Consider the following 16,548-nt stretch of genomic DNA (forward strand, 5'->3'; position numbering starts at 1 on the left):
AGTAAGTGCATATTCATGTTGGATACAAAAAAGTAGTCCAACTTTACTCAAAAGCTGGCATGTTCGCATTGTATTACGTAGTAAAGGTTAGTCTTTTACAAATAATATCAAGACTCAAATCTTCGCTTTTTAAAAACAAAAATCCGTGAATGTATTGTGGAAGCTTTTAGGGCTTTTTTTACCCAAAGACTTGAACTGATTAGTACCCAAAACAGTAGAGAAGGGTGAGCCAAAGTTGCTTTAGTTTTGACTCTGTGATCCAAACTGGCTTCTGTTCCAACTTAGACATGCAAAGGCAGTTTTTAAACTGTAGAGCTTGTATTCTGCCAACTTGTCATATCCAAGACAGAACTGTCCAGGAATGCTTCCTCTCTCAGGGACTGACATTGACTGACCTGCATAAACCCCCTGCATGTTATGCTACAGGAATTGGAGAGCAATTAGGACAATTTTTTTGTGCTGCCATGGCACAAACTATACTTAAGATCAAGTTCTGTTGCTGTATTTATTGCGAGCCCGGTAAAAAAAGACTTTACAGAAAATAATAAAGCCATTTTGAAATTAAGTTCCATCCTCCCCTCCATTAACCCAGGGCTAATGGTTGTGTGTTCCGCTACATGGCTGAACTGTGGTGTTACCTTGCTTGCTTCCTGAATTGCCCAGGAACCTTTTGAGTTCAAGCAAGTGAAAGCTTAAAAAAACTAAATCATATGTTGTTCAAGCAATATGATGTGATCTTCACTTAAAGGATAGTGTGTTTTTTCAGGAGATAAGCCAGAGAAAAGGAGGAGCGTGAAGTTAGGAGCTTGCTGTTAAATGGATTGGTTTATGCTGCATGTCGTAAACTGTTTAACTCTAGTAAATGTTTACTGAAAGCGTATGTGTGTCTGCATTTGTGTGGAGGGAGAGGATGTGTGTGATCTGATGTTTTTAAGACTTGACCAAGGCTTGGCCAAAGTGGACTAAAGTGGGTTGAATTGGAGCAGATTTTCAGAGGCATAGCATAAAGCTCATCATTAACACCTGGGCCATTGACTGGGGACTTGAAATGTCTTACAGTATATAGGAACAACATCTATGGATTTTGGTTTCTTGTTTGTTTAGAGAAATAATGTAATAATGTCTTAGAATTTTTCAGAAACATTTGAACACTTGTCATTAAATCTTCACTCAGGCGTACCTTGCATTCTTTTGCAAAAAATGCCAAATTGACTCAACCCTGAAGGCGAAGTGGTAAACAGCAAGAGCCTTACAATGAACAAGCTTACTAAGATGCGTTATCTGCCACAACTGTAATATCTCGGTGTCCATATTATGTTAGGCATCTTTTCAGTCTGCGTCTCTAGACTTTGTTTCTATGCAAGATATCTTGATGCTTTTCTGTTTGTCTGAATGGGATGCTGTCTTCGTTTTAAGTTTTTCAGGAAACTTCTAGTACATCTTGTATAGTGCTTCCAGATTTACTTTAATACTTTCTCTTATCAAGGGTCACGATCAGAGTTCTACTCTTGCCCAGCACTCTGTTGAATTGACATTACCCAATCACCATCCATTTCACAGAGATTTACTTCGATATGCTAAACTGATGGAGTGGCTCAAGAACACAGATTATGGAAAGTACGAAGGGCTAACAAAGGTATGTGAAGTGCTGAAATGATGCTAGAGAATGTACATAATATACTATTTTTGAGAGTCAAAAGAATTGCCTGTGTGTATGTGCATGTCCTTTTAATATTCCTTTATATTAAATTTAATTCACTGCTCCTCTTTTCTTGTTCCTCTTTGGAACAGGAAAGTTCATTTTTTGGTATTTGTTGTATCCCGTATTTTTTTTTTTTCTCCAAGATTCTATGTCTCTGTTCTAAAGTATCGTAAGATATTAACATTTATGTAAAACAAGTTTGCTGTTTCACAGTCCAGTAAGAAAAATAATTAAGCTATTTTCATGTTGATGTGCTTATTGCCTATGTGACATCTTTATTTCAACAGACCTTCATTTCACCTGGGAATATCAAAAACTTAAGAAGTGTCTTGTAAAGTAGATTAAATAGCAATATTTTGGCTTTGTATATATGTAACTTTTAACTACCTTGTTTAAAACTGACATGGAGTGAAAAAAATTACTACAGAAGTATAGAAAATGTTTAGATAGAAGTTAAGGGCAAGTTAGTCCTTACAGAACAAGTCGTCTTTTATTAAAGTACTGTCATTCTTAAAAACTCAACCATGGAGGATTTAAATTAGACTTTTAAAATGGCTTTGAAATAGTTGTTCTTTTGCCTTCAGTGTAAGGCAAATGGTCAATGAATGGTTGACGTCTCCGTGATCTTCTAAGAAAAAATTGAGACTTACATATTTATGTATTAAGTGTGCTAAGTAACAAAATTTTTAAGAACATAGGAAAAAAAATTCTTGGGTGATCTTTGTCAATAAATAAAACATAATTATAACCTTTGTACTAAAAATCTAAACAAACCAGATAATCTTCAAACTTACTTCAGTTGTTATGTCTCTTGTCTTTTCAAAATTTGAGCTTATTTTTAGCAGTGTTGCAAACAAATTATTTTGGGATTGATTGAATCTTGTAGTAAGTAGGCACACAGAGTTTGTGCCTCCCAAAGTCTTCTGGTCTTCTGTTTTCCTTGTGAGAATAGTAATAAAGGAGGTCACGTACTTGGGAAGATGTGTAGGAACGGCATCCTATTTGTTTGGGGGTTTTTTGGCATAGTAGGAGTCTAGTAAAAGAGGCTACAGAGAACGGTGCTGAACTTTCTCCATTCTACCCTCAAATTGAATTCTATGATGCTACCACTAGTAATCCTATTCGTATGTACCACGTTGCATATCTTTCCTTATGGAGGCGAAGTAGCAATTTCATGAACTCACTAGGAAAATTAATATAACCTGCTTAAGTATCACAAATATATTTTTGTGCATGCTACGTAAATATATATATACATATATAGTCCAAAACAGTTTGTTATTTAGTAGAACTTATATACTTGTCGTGGTTTAACCTCAGTCTACTATTTAACAGTAACAGAACAAAGTCAATATCTATACCTGTTAACTAACTTTACATTTTTCTTTTAAGAATTATATGGATTATTTATCACGACTATATGAAAGGGAAATAAAAGATTTCTTTGAAGTTGCCAAGATCAAGATGACAGGCACAACCAGAGAAGGAAAAAAGTTTGGTAAGCTTCCAGGAGGCGCGTATCTTGCTTTGAATCTTATTATTTGCTTATAAAATACTCATTGCAACACCTAGGGCCAATTTTATAATGGTGTAAAATTGTTTACTTTTGGCAAGGTGGAAGAAGTTGGATGAAAAATACGATTGGTAAAATTTCTGACTTCCACAAGGCCAAAGTAGCACAACTGAAATCTTGTGAAATTGGTCAAGATAGAAGGATAAAATATGATATTTCTCACATTTTCAAATCTACACTCAGTTTTTAACAAACTACCAACCATATTTTATTACTTGAACTATCCCATTTTTTTACTGGAAGAAACTTGGAAAATCAACTCTTGTAATTAAAGCAAGCTTGGGCAGCACATCTGTGTGTGTTCCTTCTGCTATTACTTCTGCTTTTAATAAGTTTTGGGTGGATTTTGAAGAAGCTAATTTTAATGCTAATTCTGCCTAAGGAAACTTGTGTATTTCATTGTGTTTTCAGAGGGATTTACCTATGTAGTCTGAAACTAGAAATCATACTTTGCTAACTTGTAGGTCTTTCTGTTTAAGGGAGTATGTATTCCTGCTAGGATTACAGGTATGGAAGTAAAGCTTTAAAAAAACCCCAAAAAACCAAAAACAAACCCAAAACCAAAAAAACCCTGAATACGTAGAAAGCAACAGTGATGTAGGTGTATTTATATATTGTCCATTCTATATTTTAAAGTGCACTGTTTCAAAACTTTTTTAAAATACTTATATTTGCCACAGTTTGCCAGTTTCCAAATCCTAAATTCAGAAATCATGTGCAGCTTTAACTAGTAAGTTCCGTCAAGCCTATTCTGGGTCCTGAACTTATGCTTTGAAGTTTGATGGTAGAGAACAGAAGAAAATAATGAAAGGAAGAAAGCAGGAGGGTAGTGATGCTTGATTGAGGGAGGGGGAAGCTGGAAAGATAAGTCTCGGCAAGCTGTTGGACATGGAAAGCAAGTGGTGCCATAATGTGTCGTCAGAACAGTTAAATTCATAAATCTTGAAAAGCTATCTTATTGCAAGAACAAAACACTTTATCCTAATATAAATTGATTTCTAAAACATTCTAAACACTTTATCCTGGCACCACTTTTGTGATTTGTATTTGTGAGGAGACAGTTTTTGTAGCAATTTCCTAACTTCTGTAAATGTTATGGAGTGATGAGGCATTTTGGAGAAAGAGGTCCTTCAATTCACCAGCATAAGGGCTGCACCTCGAGAAGGCTTCTGTCATGTATTTGTGCAAACTTCAAGCACGTTTGAACTTTGCACAGAATAGTGAAGGAGGGAGAGTAGCAAAGGGTTTTTTAACCAGTTCTCTTGGTTTGATTTCTTTTGTAATACTACATTTTCACAAACATACAAAGAGTATGTTTATGTTGAGTCTTGCTGGTGACTGACTGACATGCAAAACTTGACCCAAGTGCCCAGTCCTCTGAAAATTGGTAGGAACCAGTCACAAAGCCAAAACTGGAAGCTGTATCCAGTGGGGACTCTCCTAGAATTATTAATGTTATGAATGGTAATTAAGCCATTAAGTAATGGCTGCATATTTGAGGCCACAAGCGAATTTGACAATGAATTGGATTAAAAAAACTTCAGTCCTCAGTACTAATCTTATAAAGAAGGAAAGCAAATTACATATGTTTAAAAAGCTGTTCCTTATATAAATACGATTTTATTTCACCATTTAAATATCAAGTTATGTGTTTATTTTGTTACAGCTTATAATGGTGTGTAATTTCAAAGGCTTCTATGTTGAAGGTAGTGGTTGTACTATTACTAGTTGCACATTAATTTAAAATACATCACTTTTAATAGTAAACTTATTTAAGGAATAGTGTAGGTGCATAATGCTCCAGTTGTACTCGAACACTAAAGATGACCTGTTTCTAAGCTGTGTTGGTGTGTGTTCTTGCCTTTTTTTGTGCTTTGGGAATAGCACTGCTATTTGAATGCCTCAAACGCAGAGGGGATGCTGGGAGAATTCTGGCATTCTGTGCTAGTGCAAGGTTCTTTGTCTGCATTTTTATGGCAAAAAAAAAAAATCTGGGTCGTGAGCATTCACACTTGTCTTAAGTAGTCTTTTTTTTCTCTTTTTTTTCTTCTTTTTTTCTGATTAAGCCAAGACTTTGATACTTAAATACCATAAAATCAATGTGGGAAAGAGTGCTACTACTGTCATATGTTTATATGATGTGGCTTCTCAAAAGCCACTATGGCTCCCAGATTGTCCAGGGCCTGACCTTTGCCTGTAGTTCTTCACATTCTGTAATATAGTCCTGTGCATTTGGAAATTGAGGATGATGAAGAAGTGGGACCAATGCATGGCAGATGCATATGCCAAATATATCAGGCCTAAACCTTTTTATTAAAAAACTGCCAAAATCCCCAAGATCTAAAAACTAGGCTGGAATTAAATTCAAGTTTGACATTATAATTGTCAGTAGTGTTGCCTACTTGAGAACATCTGGTATTTAAGACATGTTTGTGGCATTTAGAAGTATTTACTCATTCTATTACAGTAGGTTCTGCTTGCCTGCTCCATTCTGGGGGGCTTGTAGCATCCATCCTCATCAAGATCTTCTTAATACCACATACTGCTTTTAGTGTATGTATGCAAATGCCTTTTACTGGTTAGGGATTCTCTATTTACTACAAATGCCCATTTACTCTAAATTTCATATTGAAGTCCACTTGAGGAAACTGTTTTATTCTGCAAAAAACAGGAAAAGTAAAAAACACCTTGTAAACTTTTTCACTATATGTTTATTGTTTTCATCCTCTCCGAATTTGCAGTCATCAATTTTTGGTGCAGCATGAATACAAAAGATGTATTCTCTATGTAAACTTCCTGATTTGCGAACAACAGAAAAGGTTAGCCAGTCTTACTGTTGATATGAATGATTTTGCAGTATTGGTGTGTGTTTTTTAAATTGAAGAGGTGGACAATATCTCTGACTCAGTACAAAATTACATAAATACATTTTAATTTTTTCATGTCTATTATCGATATGATGATTGATCTTGGAAACTGAGTCTTTTGCAACATTAACTCTGACAAATATAACCCTAATTTAATGGACTTCTCAATTTGGGAGAACTTAAATACATGTTACCAAAAATGTTCTTTGAACACACTGTATAAGAAAAAGTAAAGTTTAATATCTAGAAACTTACTGTTTTCCATGTAGCTTAGATACTGAATTTCTAGAATAGTACCTCTCCAACTAAATGTGTTTGCAATGTAGTTACTTGCTGCTTATAGTTCTCCGCATGTTTCTTTCCAGTTAGAGCTTAACTTGCATCTTGTGCATGGTTTGTGCAAACTGCATTTTAACTTGTCTTTGTCTTTGATGCTTGCAACCTAATCCATCCCAGCTACACTGCCTCGAAAAGAAAGTGCTGTCAAACAGGAAACTGAGAGTGAGTATAACTAGTTGCATTAGTTGGTATTGTCAATGCATGTGTGTCAATGTAACGATGTAGTGCTGCATCGTGGAAAATCTACTTAACGCTGAAGCACTCCGTTCAGAATGAAATTGAAATAAGCATTAGCAGAATCATTGTTTTTGCAAGGCAAAAAAGGAAGCACGGCTAAAATGGCCCAATATAGAAGTTGAGAAGGTTTGCAGGTAAAGGCAACATCTTTTGGTTTTCCCATGCTACCAGTTGATCTAAAAAATACATTTGTGCCTGAGAGCTTGTCGTAGCTTTCCAACTCTTCCAGTAGGTTAAGGTAACAACTTTTATTAGATCTATAGACTTTGTCTTGTTTGCGTCCCTAGAATAGATACCAACATAGCAGTTAAATGAAACTTGCAGGATTGCTTTTAAGTTTCTTTGTGGTTGAGATGTGAGAGGCTTACATGGGGGTCAAATATTGAGGATTTCTTGGTCTTTTTTGTTACTGGATTTCTCCATCCTGTTCCAATATTTCTGAAAATTTGGGAAAAAATAAAAATAAAAAGAGATGCTCCTCACCTAGGAGAAGGCCCCACAGGGGAAGGAATATCGGGAAGAAATGTCTGAATGTTAAATATGATCAAAAGGAGAGGGAAGCATTAGCAGTAGAGTTACTGTGGGATTGTAGATCCAGCAAAATAGCTGGAGCAAACTATGTAGACAGAAGGATGTTAACAGCAGAAAGGTCAAGTTCAAGATTAAAAAGTGCCTGTGTGTATATAAAGCTTTTCAATTTTTTTCCTTCTTGTGGATTAATTCTTCTGCTTGTGGCAGCCTTTGCCCAAAGTACATTCACGAAGATCATAACTGGTCTTTGCTTCCAAGCTTTCAAGGAGAGTATCTATTCCAGTGTTCCTATATTTCACAGTTCTGTTCCTTTTATACCTTTTTCCATACTTTACAATGAGGGCTTATATAGCTGCATCGTCCTTTGAAACTTGCTGAGGTATTTCAGTTACCTTGTAATGAGAAAAGAATGTGTTTATAGCAACAGCATTTGCAGCTTAGACAAAAATTGAGTTGTTTGATTTTAATGTAGGACTACTAGCAACTCGATCTCATATGTTCTGTAATGAACCTGTTCTTCTTGAGTATTTTATTCTGCCTTTGCTTCCCTCCTTCATAACGTCTTTATTTCACAGGTCTTCATGGAAGTTCTGGAAAATTGACTGGGTCTACTTCTAGCCTAAATAAACTCTCTGTTCAGAGTTCGGGAAACCGTAGGTCTCAGTCATCCTCACTGTTGGATATGGGAAACATGTCTGCCTCTGACCTTGATGTGGCTGATAGAACAAAATTTGATAAGGTAAAGCCAAAATGTTGCATCACGTTTCTGCTTAGTTTTGTCTTAGAAGCGTCTTGCATATCCTTCTTGTGTAGTTTAAAGATCTGTACTGTTTAAATCTTAAAACATGCCTATTTCAAATTCTGTACGCACCACACGTAATAAAGGCAGTTTCTAAGAAATATGTAGATCAGAGTATTATTCTCTGATTATAAGATTCCATTTAGTTCCTTTATATGTTTAGTGTGATCTGTAAAGAATATCAAGCATAAAAAATGGTCTATTAAGTTTAAGCCAAATATGCATTTTTAAACAAATAGGAATTGAACTGATGGATTCTTCAAGTGATTTTTTTTTTCCCTCAATACGAATGTTCATGTGTTCTGTCACATTTTGCCAGTATGTAAGCAAAAGTGAAAGATAAGAAAGCATAATCTTCTTTTAGCCAGGACTTGAGCATGGCCCTAAAATTTTACTTATACTGGTTTCACATCACAGTTACCATCAGTTTTCAGCTTTAACCAATGGCACTAAGTTGTTATTGGAGCGTCCTCAGCATCTCAAGGTCAAGTTGGACAGGGCTCTGAGCAACCTGATGACCTTTAGAGGTCCCTTCCAACCCAAACTATTCTATGATTCTGTCTGTTTAAAAACCTGCTGTCCTCAGCATCTGTTTTGGGGTTTTTTGTTGGTTGTTGGTTCCCCCCCCGAACCTTTAAAAGTGACAGTACTCTTCACTTCTTGTGGAATTAACTCCTCGGTACTGTGGAGGGAAAAGGAGCTGTTATCGGGGTGAGAGATAAAAATAATTTTCTTGTTCTCTATTGAATTATTTGGTGGAAATGAGTATTTTTCTTCTGACTCCTTCAAATCCTTGCTCAGTCTTTTTCTGGGAGGAAATATTATATGCCTGAAACAGTTATTACACACTTGCAGCAGCAACTTGTCTATAATTAAAATGATAGCTTTTTAAAACAATTTTACACAAGTATTGTGCTAACCTTTTTCAACTTCTTCTGACTTTTATCTCACACCCACTGGGGACGTGTGAGTGTGACTAATGTATACAGAGTTGTAAGCTACTGCGCTGACCTAGTAGGTTTTTTCAATTTTTTTTTTTTCCTAGGGGAATTTTCAGTAGTGTGGATTTACTATGTGGCTAGATTGGTTTTATTTATGTAAATTATTGCATGTCTTAATCCTTAAATACTTGCGGAGAAAATTCTGTGTTGTGTAAAGGTGACAGATTAGAAGTATGTCTAACACCTGACTTATCATTTCAGTAGTTCGTATTAATAAAACTAAATTATTTGAATGAATTATTGCCAAAATAGTGTTTCATTTTAGATTAAAACTAAAAATCATGATGAATACTTCTATTTCAGTACAAAACCTGCTGTTGGTTTCTGTAGCAGCTATGTAGAAACTTTTTCTACAGAGCGGTTATCTTCTACATACGCAGTTTACCTGTTTTTCTTCTCTGAGGCTTTTAATTTTGTCATCTTCCTCTCAGCAATTCAGGCAGAAAAGAGGGTGGCAGAACGCATGACTTACTATTAAAATGTGAATGTTTTCATTATAGCACAAAAGTCCTTCCTCAGGCTGTGACTAGAAAACTTCTAGTTGTGGAAAAACATAGGTTGTTCTTCCCAGTGTATATGGATGAGAAGGGACTATGTTGAAAATGCAGGTATCACTTTTAAAGATCTAAGTACAAGCTGTTTCCATTTCTGTTAAGTAGAAATAAGCCCTCTAAAGCTTAATGAAGATAGAAAGTATAAAATCCTATGCAACAATTAAAATTAGTATTACTAACTGTTCATAGTATTTGGTGTGTTGGTAAAATATTTGCCTTTCTTTAGATTTTCGAGCAAGTATTAAGTGAACTAGAGCCTCTGTGTCTGGCAGAACAGGACTTCATTAGTAAATTTTTCAAACTACAGCAACATCAGAGCATCTCGGGAACAACAACGGTATGACTCTTAATTCTGCCACTGAAGTAAAAAATATTGAACAAGCCTCATAAGAGACCCGTTTAAAAGATAACTCCTGAATTTATCTGGCAATTATGTGATCCAGGTGATCACTGATTTGTTTTTCTCCATTAGCTGGCAGAATCTTTATTTTTGGCTGACCAATGCACAATCTGTTAAAGAAGGACTGACATGTTTCTTCTGCCATGGTTTGTTTCCTCATAAGATCACAATAAACACTTCATCATGCTATGTAGGAAGGCAATGGGGAGTAATTGTGGATAGTGGTGTATTCTGGGGAATGTGACCAGGAAACTACCAGCACCTTGCAAACCACTGTATTTGCTACTTTGAGGGGGGGGCGGGGGGGAAGCTGATAATTATCTTGGTTTTGTCAGATATACTTACCACTTAAATACAGGATTGGAGACAAGCTTTCAGCTTCCTGTATATACATTCCTTGTTCTTACAGAATGAAGCGGAGGAAATGGACGGAGGAACTTTATCTCGTTCATACACTTCTGGTGCTCCACAAACAATATCATCTGAGTATGTGCTGCTGTTGTATATTACTGATTCTTAAGCCTACATGTGAATTTATTTGGCATATAAAACTTTTTTCTCTATAATCAGAAATTGTTCCCTTTTAGTGAAAATGAATAGTGAACGCTTAATTTGTACTTAGATACTGAATGTGTCAGTAAATATAAAAATTTTTGTATATAGGATGGATGTTTCTGTCTATAGTAGTATTAAAAAAGATGCTTAATTCTCTAATAGTTTGCAAAGTGAAACTAGGCGCTGTAATATGTAAAATATGCTTTGGAAAATATGCGTAGCAAAGTTCTGAATTTGAGTGTGTGGCAGCTTCCACACAGAAAATACTTTTTGGAATATTTTATACCTGTGACTATTGATTTTTACTGTGTGGCATTGGCATTTCTTCCCTTAGCAGCATTCTGAAAATCATGAGATTTGTTGAATGCAAATGAGACTACTGTATCCAATAAATTTATCCTAAAAATGTTATCAAAGGACGTGTAAAATAGCCTAGTAAACTGTCAGAGTAATATTTTTTTTTTTATCTTACGCATTTTTAATAGGAAGGACATGATCCGACAAATGATGACAAAAATATTTCGTTGTATTGAACCTGAGCTGAATAATCTTATAGCGCTGGGGGACAAGATTGATAGCTTTAATTCGCTTTATATGTTAGTTAAGATGAGTCATCATGTATGGACAGCACAAAATGTGGACCCAGCTTCTTTTCTCAGCACAACACTTGGAAATGTTTTGGTGACTGTCAAAAGGAACTTTGATAAATGCATTGTAAGTTCTTTAGTTATTCTGATTAAGCTAACTATATTATAGAAAGCCCTCTCCTACCCAGTTTGATTTTTGCATTTCTTTTATAGTTAAATTTTTGCTTTTCATTTGAAGTGAGAATGAGTAACTTTATTGCTCTTCTACTGGCCAAACCTTCAGAAAAGATGAACGAATTGGTGGTTGTGTTTCTTTTTCCTCTCCATTCCAGTTTTCTTCAATAATTAGCTATTTGTAAGAAATATGACCACTCTTTCACTGCTGTGAGCTAGTTGACATTTTTACTTGTTTGTTTAAACTTGTACTCTTACTGAGATTACTGAAGTCAGTCAAGTAAACTATAGCTCTCTGCCTTTTTTACTTACCAAAACAAAACTCATGGATTTAGGAGGGTTTTGCTTTTCCCCTTTAAGCATAATATACCAAATAGACATTTCTTCCATATGTTCAGTTATTTCTATATTATATCTAACAGAAACTTGGTTTAGATAAATTGGCAAATCTTTTGGCAGTAGGAGAGGCAACTTCTGCTAGCAGAAACTTCCTTTTGCTAATATGATATGAGCATTATATGAAATAATGGCAAGTTTAGTGAAAACATAGTTGCCGGTATAACTTTTTTTTTTAATTGTCATAAATGTAACTTGACTCTAGGCCAACATAGTAAGACTGACCATTCTTGATCAGTTTAATGCTTAAAATATTCTGAAGCTGATTTTTTTTGGATTATACTCAGAAATAAAATTTCAGTAGAAGATTAAAGAAACTTCCTGTAGCAAAAGGAATTGTTAGCTTGGCTGAATCAGAAAAGTGAAGTTCCTTTTTAGATTATAGAATGAAAATTGTTAATTGCTTCTGGTGGATAAATTTGTGGGGTTTTTTTCCTTTTTTTTTTTTCCTTAATACTAAGTAAGTAAACAAAGGAGAATAAAAGCTGGAAGATTTTACTTGCCCATCTTCCTTTTTTTCTTTCCAATAATTTTATTTCTTAACAAATTTTTGAGGGTAAAAAGGGAGGAAGACTAAGTAGATATACTAACTGAAAGTTATAAAATTATTTCCATGTTTTGAATAAATGTCAGTTTTTCAGTATGTCTGCATTTTTCTTTTGTTTTACTAGTTGTTACATGGTCTGGAGTCATATATTAGAGGCTAACATCTGTTCTTGTTTTAAATTTAAGAGTAACCAAATGAAGCAGATGGATGAAGTAAAAATCTCAAAGAAGAGTAAAGTTGGGATCCTTCCATTTGTTGCTGAATTTGAAGAATTTGCAGCCCTCGCTGAATCAATTTTCAAAAATGCAGAACGACGAGGAGATCTAGATAAAGCCTACATAAAACTTATTAGAGCGGTTTTTGTCAGTGGTAGGTCTTCTGAGGTTGTCGTAGTTACTAAAATGATTGTTTCCTCCTATTTATATATAATTTTGCTCCAATTAACGTGATTTTTTTTTTAAGAGTCTCTGTTGCAAGTCACGTGACTGATACTGTGCTGAAATTTTGGTTCTCTCTGTTATCGGTAGGAGAGCAAGTGTAAACCTTTTGATTGTAATATACTTTTTAAGAGCAAACTGTAGATACTTCCCTTTGTACATACCTGTAAAGTAACTTTCAGTTAAGACAGAGGGAAGTGGTTTAGACTCTGAAGGGAGAGAGGAGATGGCAGCAACACGACATGCTCAATCTGAAGTGGTTTCCTGTCTTTTCTCCCCCAGTGTAGCTTAGACGAGGAGAATAATCTGGATAGGATACCTGGCATTTGGCCCTAATATTGTTTATCTTCACAGCCCTGTCTAAAATAAACCACTTAGGGTCAAATTCATAGCCAGAACTCTTCTTGGCAGACTTAGCCTAGTCTCTCTAGTCCTCCCTATTTTCCCAGCTATCGTCTGGAAAAACAGCAGCAACACCCTTGTTCTACTGGTTTTATTTAACATTAAAAAAACAAAACAAAAAAGCGGGGGATATGCAAGCCAATGAACTCTGGAAATACTGTCCTTCCCTTTTAAAATGGGAGGGACATGGATGGATGGACCTCTCCATGCTGATTTACCTGCAGATTTTCAAACAACTCCACATAGAGTATTTCCCAACCACTGAGACTTACCTCTTTTTTAGGGGAAGATTGAGCAAGAGGAGACAGTAGAGGCAATAAAGCTAGTTTGAGGAAATTATAGCATAGTGGTTCTGAACATATTAGGAAATTGTGAAGAGACATTACTTCATAGTACAGTAGACAAGAGTGCATATGTAGTCAGCAGGAGCATCCCAGCTGATAAGACAGTAAATTTTGAGAATGTTTTTTATTTGATTGCACCCAATTTTTCTGTCCTTAAGAATTTACTGTTCAAGTGATAAAACTAAGCAAACATCAAGAGACAGGCAAAACTATAAAATGATAAAATAACTAGTGTAGGAAGAACTTAGAAAAGCATGTTTTAAAAGGGCTTCAAATTTATGCCAGTCAAACACCGAAAAAGAAACAAAATCTGTTTCAGACAAATACAGAGCAAACTTAACAAATAATTATGATGGGGGAGGATAAGGGATAGAAGTAAAGAATGAAGATGAAACAAAGTCAAAATTATGTACAAAATCAGTGCAAGCAGTAAGTTTAATGCAGTAGGGTATTTAATTTACAAGTAATGATTGAACAGGTCAGAAAGTTGTAGTACTTCAGGTAGAATTGGGGGAGTTGTTTATAAAATTACATGGGAAGAGCAAAATTGGCAGTAGCAGACTCTTCCTAGTTGGCAATTCAGTGTTCTGACTCAAATGAATTTATGGTCTTTACTGATACTCTGGTGCCCAGGATCATTTGGTGGGGGGATGGTGGGCATCCTGGTAGTCTCAGCAAAATGATTAACTGATGAACAGGCATAGAGACTTAATTGCGCTCTTTGAAGCCATCCTCTTTCAGCCTGCTTTTAGGTGCAATAAGGGAGTCATACATAGAATTTCTTTTGCCTGCCCTGGGTTTCTTTGGGGGCGGGATGAAAGTAAGAGACCTATGTACAGGATTATCCATTTTTATTACTAAATTTGGGGATCGACAGTAACTTTGACCATGAAACTATTAAGCTAAGCAAAAATTGAGAGGCTAGGAAGTACACTTTAAAAAAACCCCACCACCTTATTGAAGATTTTTGTTATAGCAAAGAGGGGAATGAGACTTTTCTTAAATAGCTCTGTCATGTGAAATTTATTAGGGATAACGAAAGCATGCTTGTAAACTTCCACAGAATGTGGGTTGTTTCTCACTTACGTAAATGACCGTATGTAGTCACTATTTTGTATCTTTTTATAAGTGACTTTTTTGGCATACAAATTTCATGGTCTTAGAGCCTGTTACTTCTTATGTTACAGAATTCCTTTTCTGACGGTATTATGGTTATCGGTTATGTTTTTCTGAATTTGGTTGTCCTTTTGGTATTTTAAGTATTTTGCTTCCTTTTTCTTTCAGTTGAGAAAGTAGCTAATGAAAGCCAGAAAACACCCAGAGATGTGGTCATGATGGAGAACTTCCATCATATTTTTGCAACACTTTCTCGCTTGAAAATTTCTTGTCTTGAGGCTGAGAAAAAAGAAGCCAAACAGAAATACACTGATCATCTTCAGTCTTACGTAATCTACTCACTCGGACAGCCTCTTGAGAAATTAAATGTAAGTATATTTGAGTTTATAGACTACTCTGTACCATTTAAATGTATTTCTCAAGTGTTTAGTTTGCACTATCTGATCTCTTTATCACTGCATCTATCATAGTCTCTATTTTTATTATTTTAGACTCAAGCATGTCTGGCAAGAGTACTCTACGCATGAGGGTAACAGTCTTGGATGAAAAGAACCAAATTTTTCATGGCAATGAATAGTACTGAGTAAACATCAGTTGTGTCTTAAGCAAATGGTTTTGAGGAAGGAAAAAGCGAGGGGAAAAGTAATCGGGAGCTTTGGGATAAATTTCCCCACCTCAACTGCAGAGAAAATTACTGTAGTTTCTGAACTGTTCAACAATAAGAAAAGTTTTAGGAAAGTTCTGTATGTCTGAAGTTGAACTAAGTGTTAAATTGAATGCTGACTTAGGTTCATACTCAGAAGAAGGACAGGCAACTCAGGAGGACTACAAGGATGTCGTGAGGTTATGCAGGGAGAAAATTAGAAGGGCCAAAGCCCAACTAGAACTTAATCTGGCTACTGCCATAAAAGACAATACAAAATGTTTCTATAAATACATTAGCAACAAAAGGAGGGCTAAGGAGAATCTCCATCCTTTATTGGATGTGGAGGGAAACATAGTGACAAAGGATGAGGAAAAGGCTAAGGTAATTAATGCCTTCTTTGCCTCAGTCTTTAATACCAGTCATTCTCCAGATACCCAGCCCCCTGAGCTGGAAGACAGGGAGCAGAATGAAGCCCCCATAATCCAAGGGGAAATGGTTAGCAACCTGCTACACCACTTAGACACATGCAAGTCTATGGGGCCAGATGGGATCCACCCAAGGGTACTGGAGGAGCCGACAAAAGTGCTCACCAAGCCACTTTCAATCCTTTATCAGCAGTCCTGGCTAACTGGGGAGGTCCCAGTTGACTGGAGGTTAAAAAATGTGACCCCCATCTACAAGAAGGGCCGGAAGGAGGATCTGGGGAACTAGAGGCCTGTCAGTCTGACCTCGGTGCTGGGGAAGGTTATGGAGCAGATCATTTTGAGTGCCATCACGCGGCACGTACGGGACAACCAGGTGATCAGGCCCAGTCAGCATGGGTTTATGAAAGGCAGGTCCTGCTTGACCAACCTGATCTCCTTCTATGACAAGGTGACCCTCTTAGTGGAGGAGGGAAAGGCTGTGGATGTTGTCTACCTAGACTTTAGTAAAGCTTTTGACACCATTTCCCATACCATTCTCCTGGAGAAATTGGCTGCTCATGGCTTGGACGGGCATATGCTTCGCTGGGTAAAACACTGGCTGGATGGCCAGGCCCAGAGAGTTGTGGTGAATGGAGTTCAATCCAGTTGGCGGCCGGTCATGAGCGGTGTTCCCCAGGGCTCAGTACTGGGGACAGTTCTGTTCAATATCTTTATCAATGATCTGGACGAGGGGATCGAGTGCACCCTCAGTAAGTTTGCAGACGACACCAAGTTGGGCGAGAGTGTTGATCTGCTTGAGGGTAGGAAGGCTCTGCAGAGGGATCCGGACAGGCTGGATCGATGGGCCGAGGCCAACTGTATGAGGTTCAACAAGACCAAGTGCCGGGTCCTGCACTTGGGTCACAACAACCCCATG

At 36.5% G+C, this 16,548-nt stretch overlaps 1 protein-coding gene across 8 annotated transcripts in view; it reads left to right on the top strand.

Annotated features, from left to right (window-relative positions):
- Positions 1–16,548, top strand: part of EXOC1 (exocyst complex component 1) — a 34,469-nt gene that overhangs the window by 14,476 nt on the left and 3,445 nt on the right. For 5 of the 8 annotated variants that reach the window (XM_076336278.1, XM_076336282.1, XM_076336280.1 and 2 more), the window contains 9 exons: positions 1,487–1,636; positions 3,095–3,200; positions 6,599–6,643; positions 7,825–7,988; positions 9,830–9,940; positions 10,413–10,489; positions 11,044–11,272; positions 12,448–12,631; positions 14,730–14,929. In XM_076336278.1, the coding sequence (XP_076192393.1) occupies positions 1,487–1,636; positions 3,095–3,200; positions 6,599–6,643; positions 7,825–7,988; positions 9,830–9,940; positions 10,413–10,489; positions 11,044–11,272; positions 12,448–12,631; positions 14,730–14,929 (1,266 nt within the window). The remainder of the gene's footprint in view (positions 1–1,486; positions 1,637–3,094; positions 3,201–6,598; positions 6,644–7,824; positions 7,989–9,829; positions 9,941–10,412; positions 10,490–11,043; positions 11,273–12,447; positions 12,632–14,729; positions 14,930–16,548) is intronic. The other 3 variants (XM_076336281.1, XM_076336284.1, XM_076336285.1) reach the window with 1 other exon arrangement.

The sequence above is a fragment of the Aptenodytes patagonicus genome, chromosome 4 (genome assembly GCF_965638725.1).
Source record: "Aptenodytes patagonicus chromosome 4, bAptPat1.pri.cur, whole genome shotgun sequence".
Taxonomy (NCBI): Eukaryota; Metazoa; Chordata; class Aves; order Sphenisciformes; family Spheniscidae; genus Aptenodytes; species Aptenodytes patagonicus.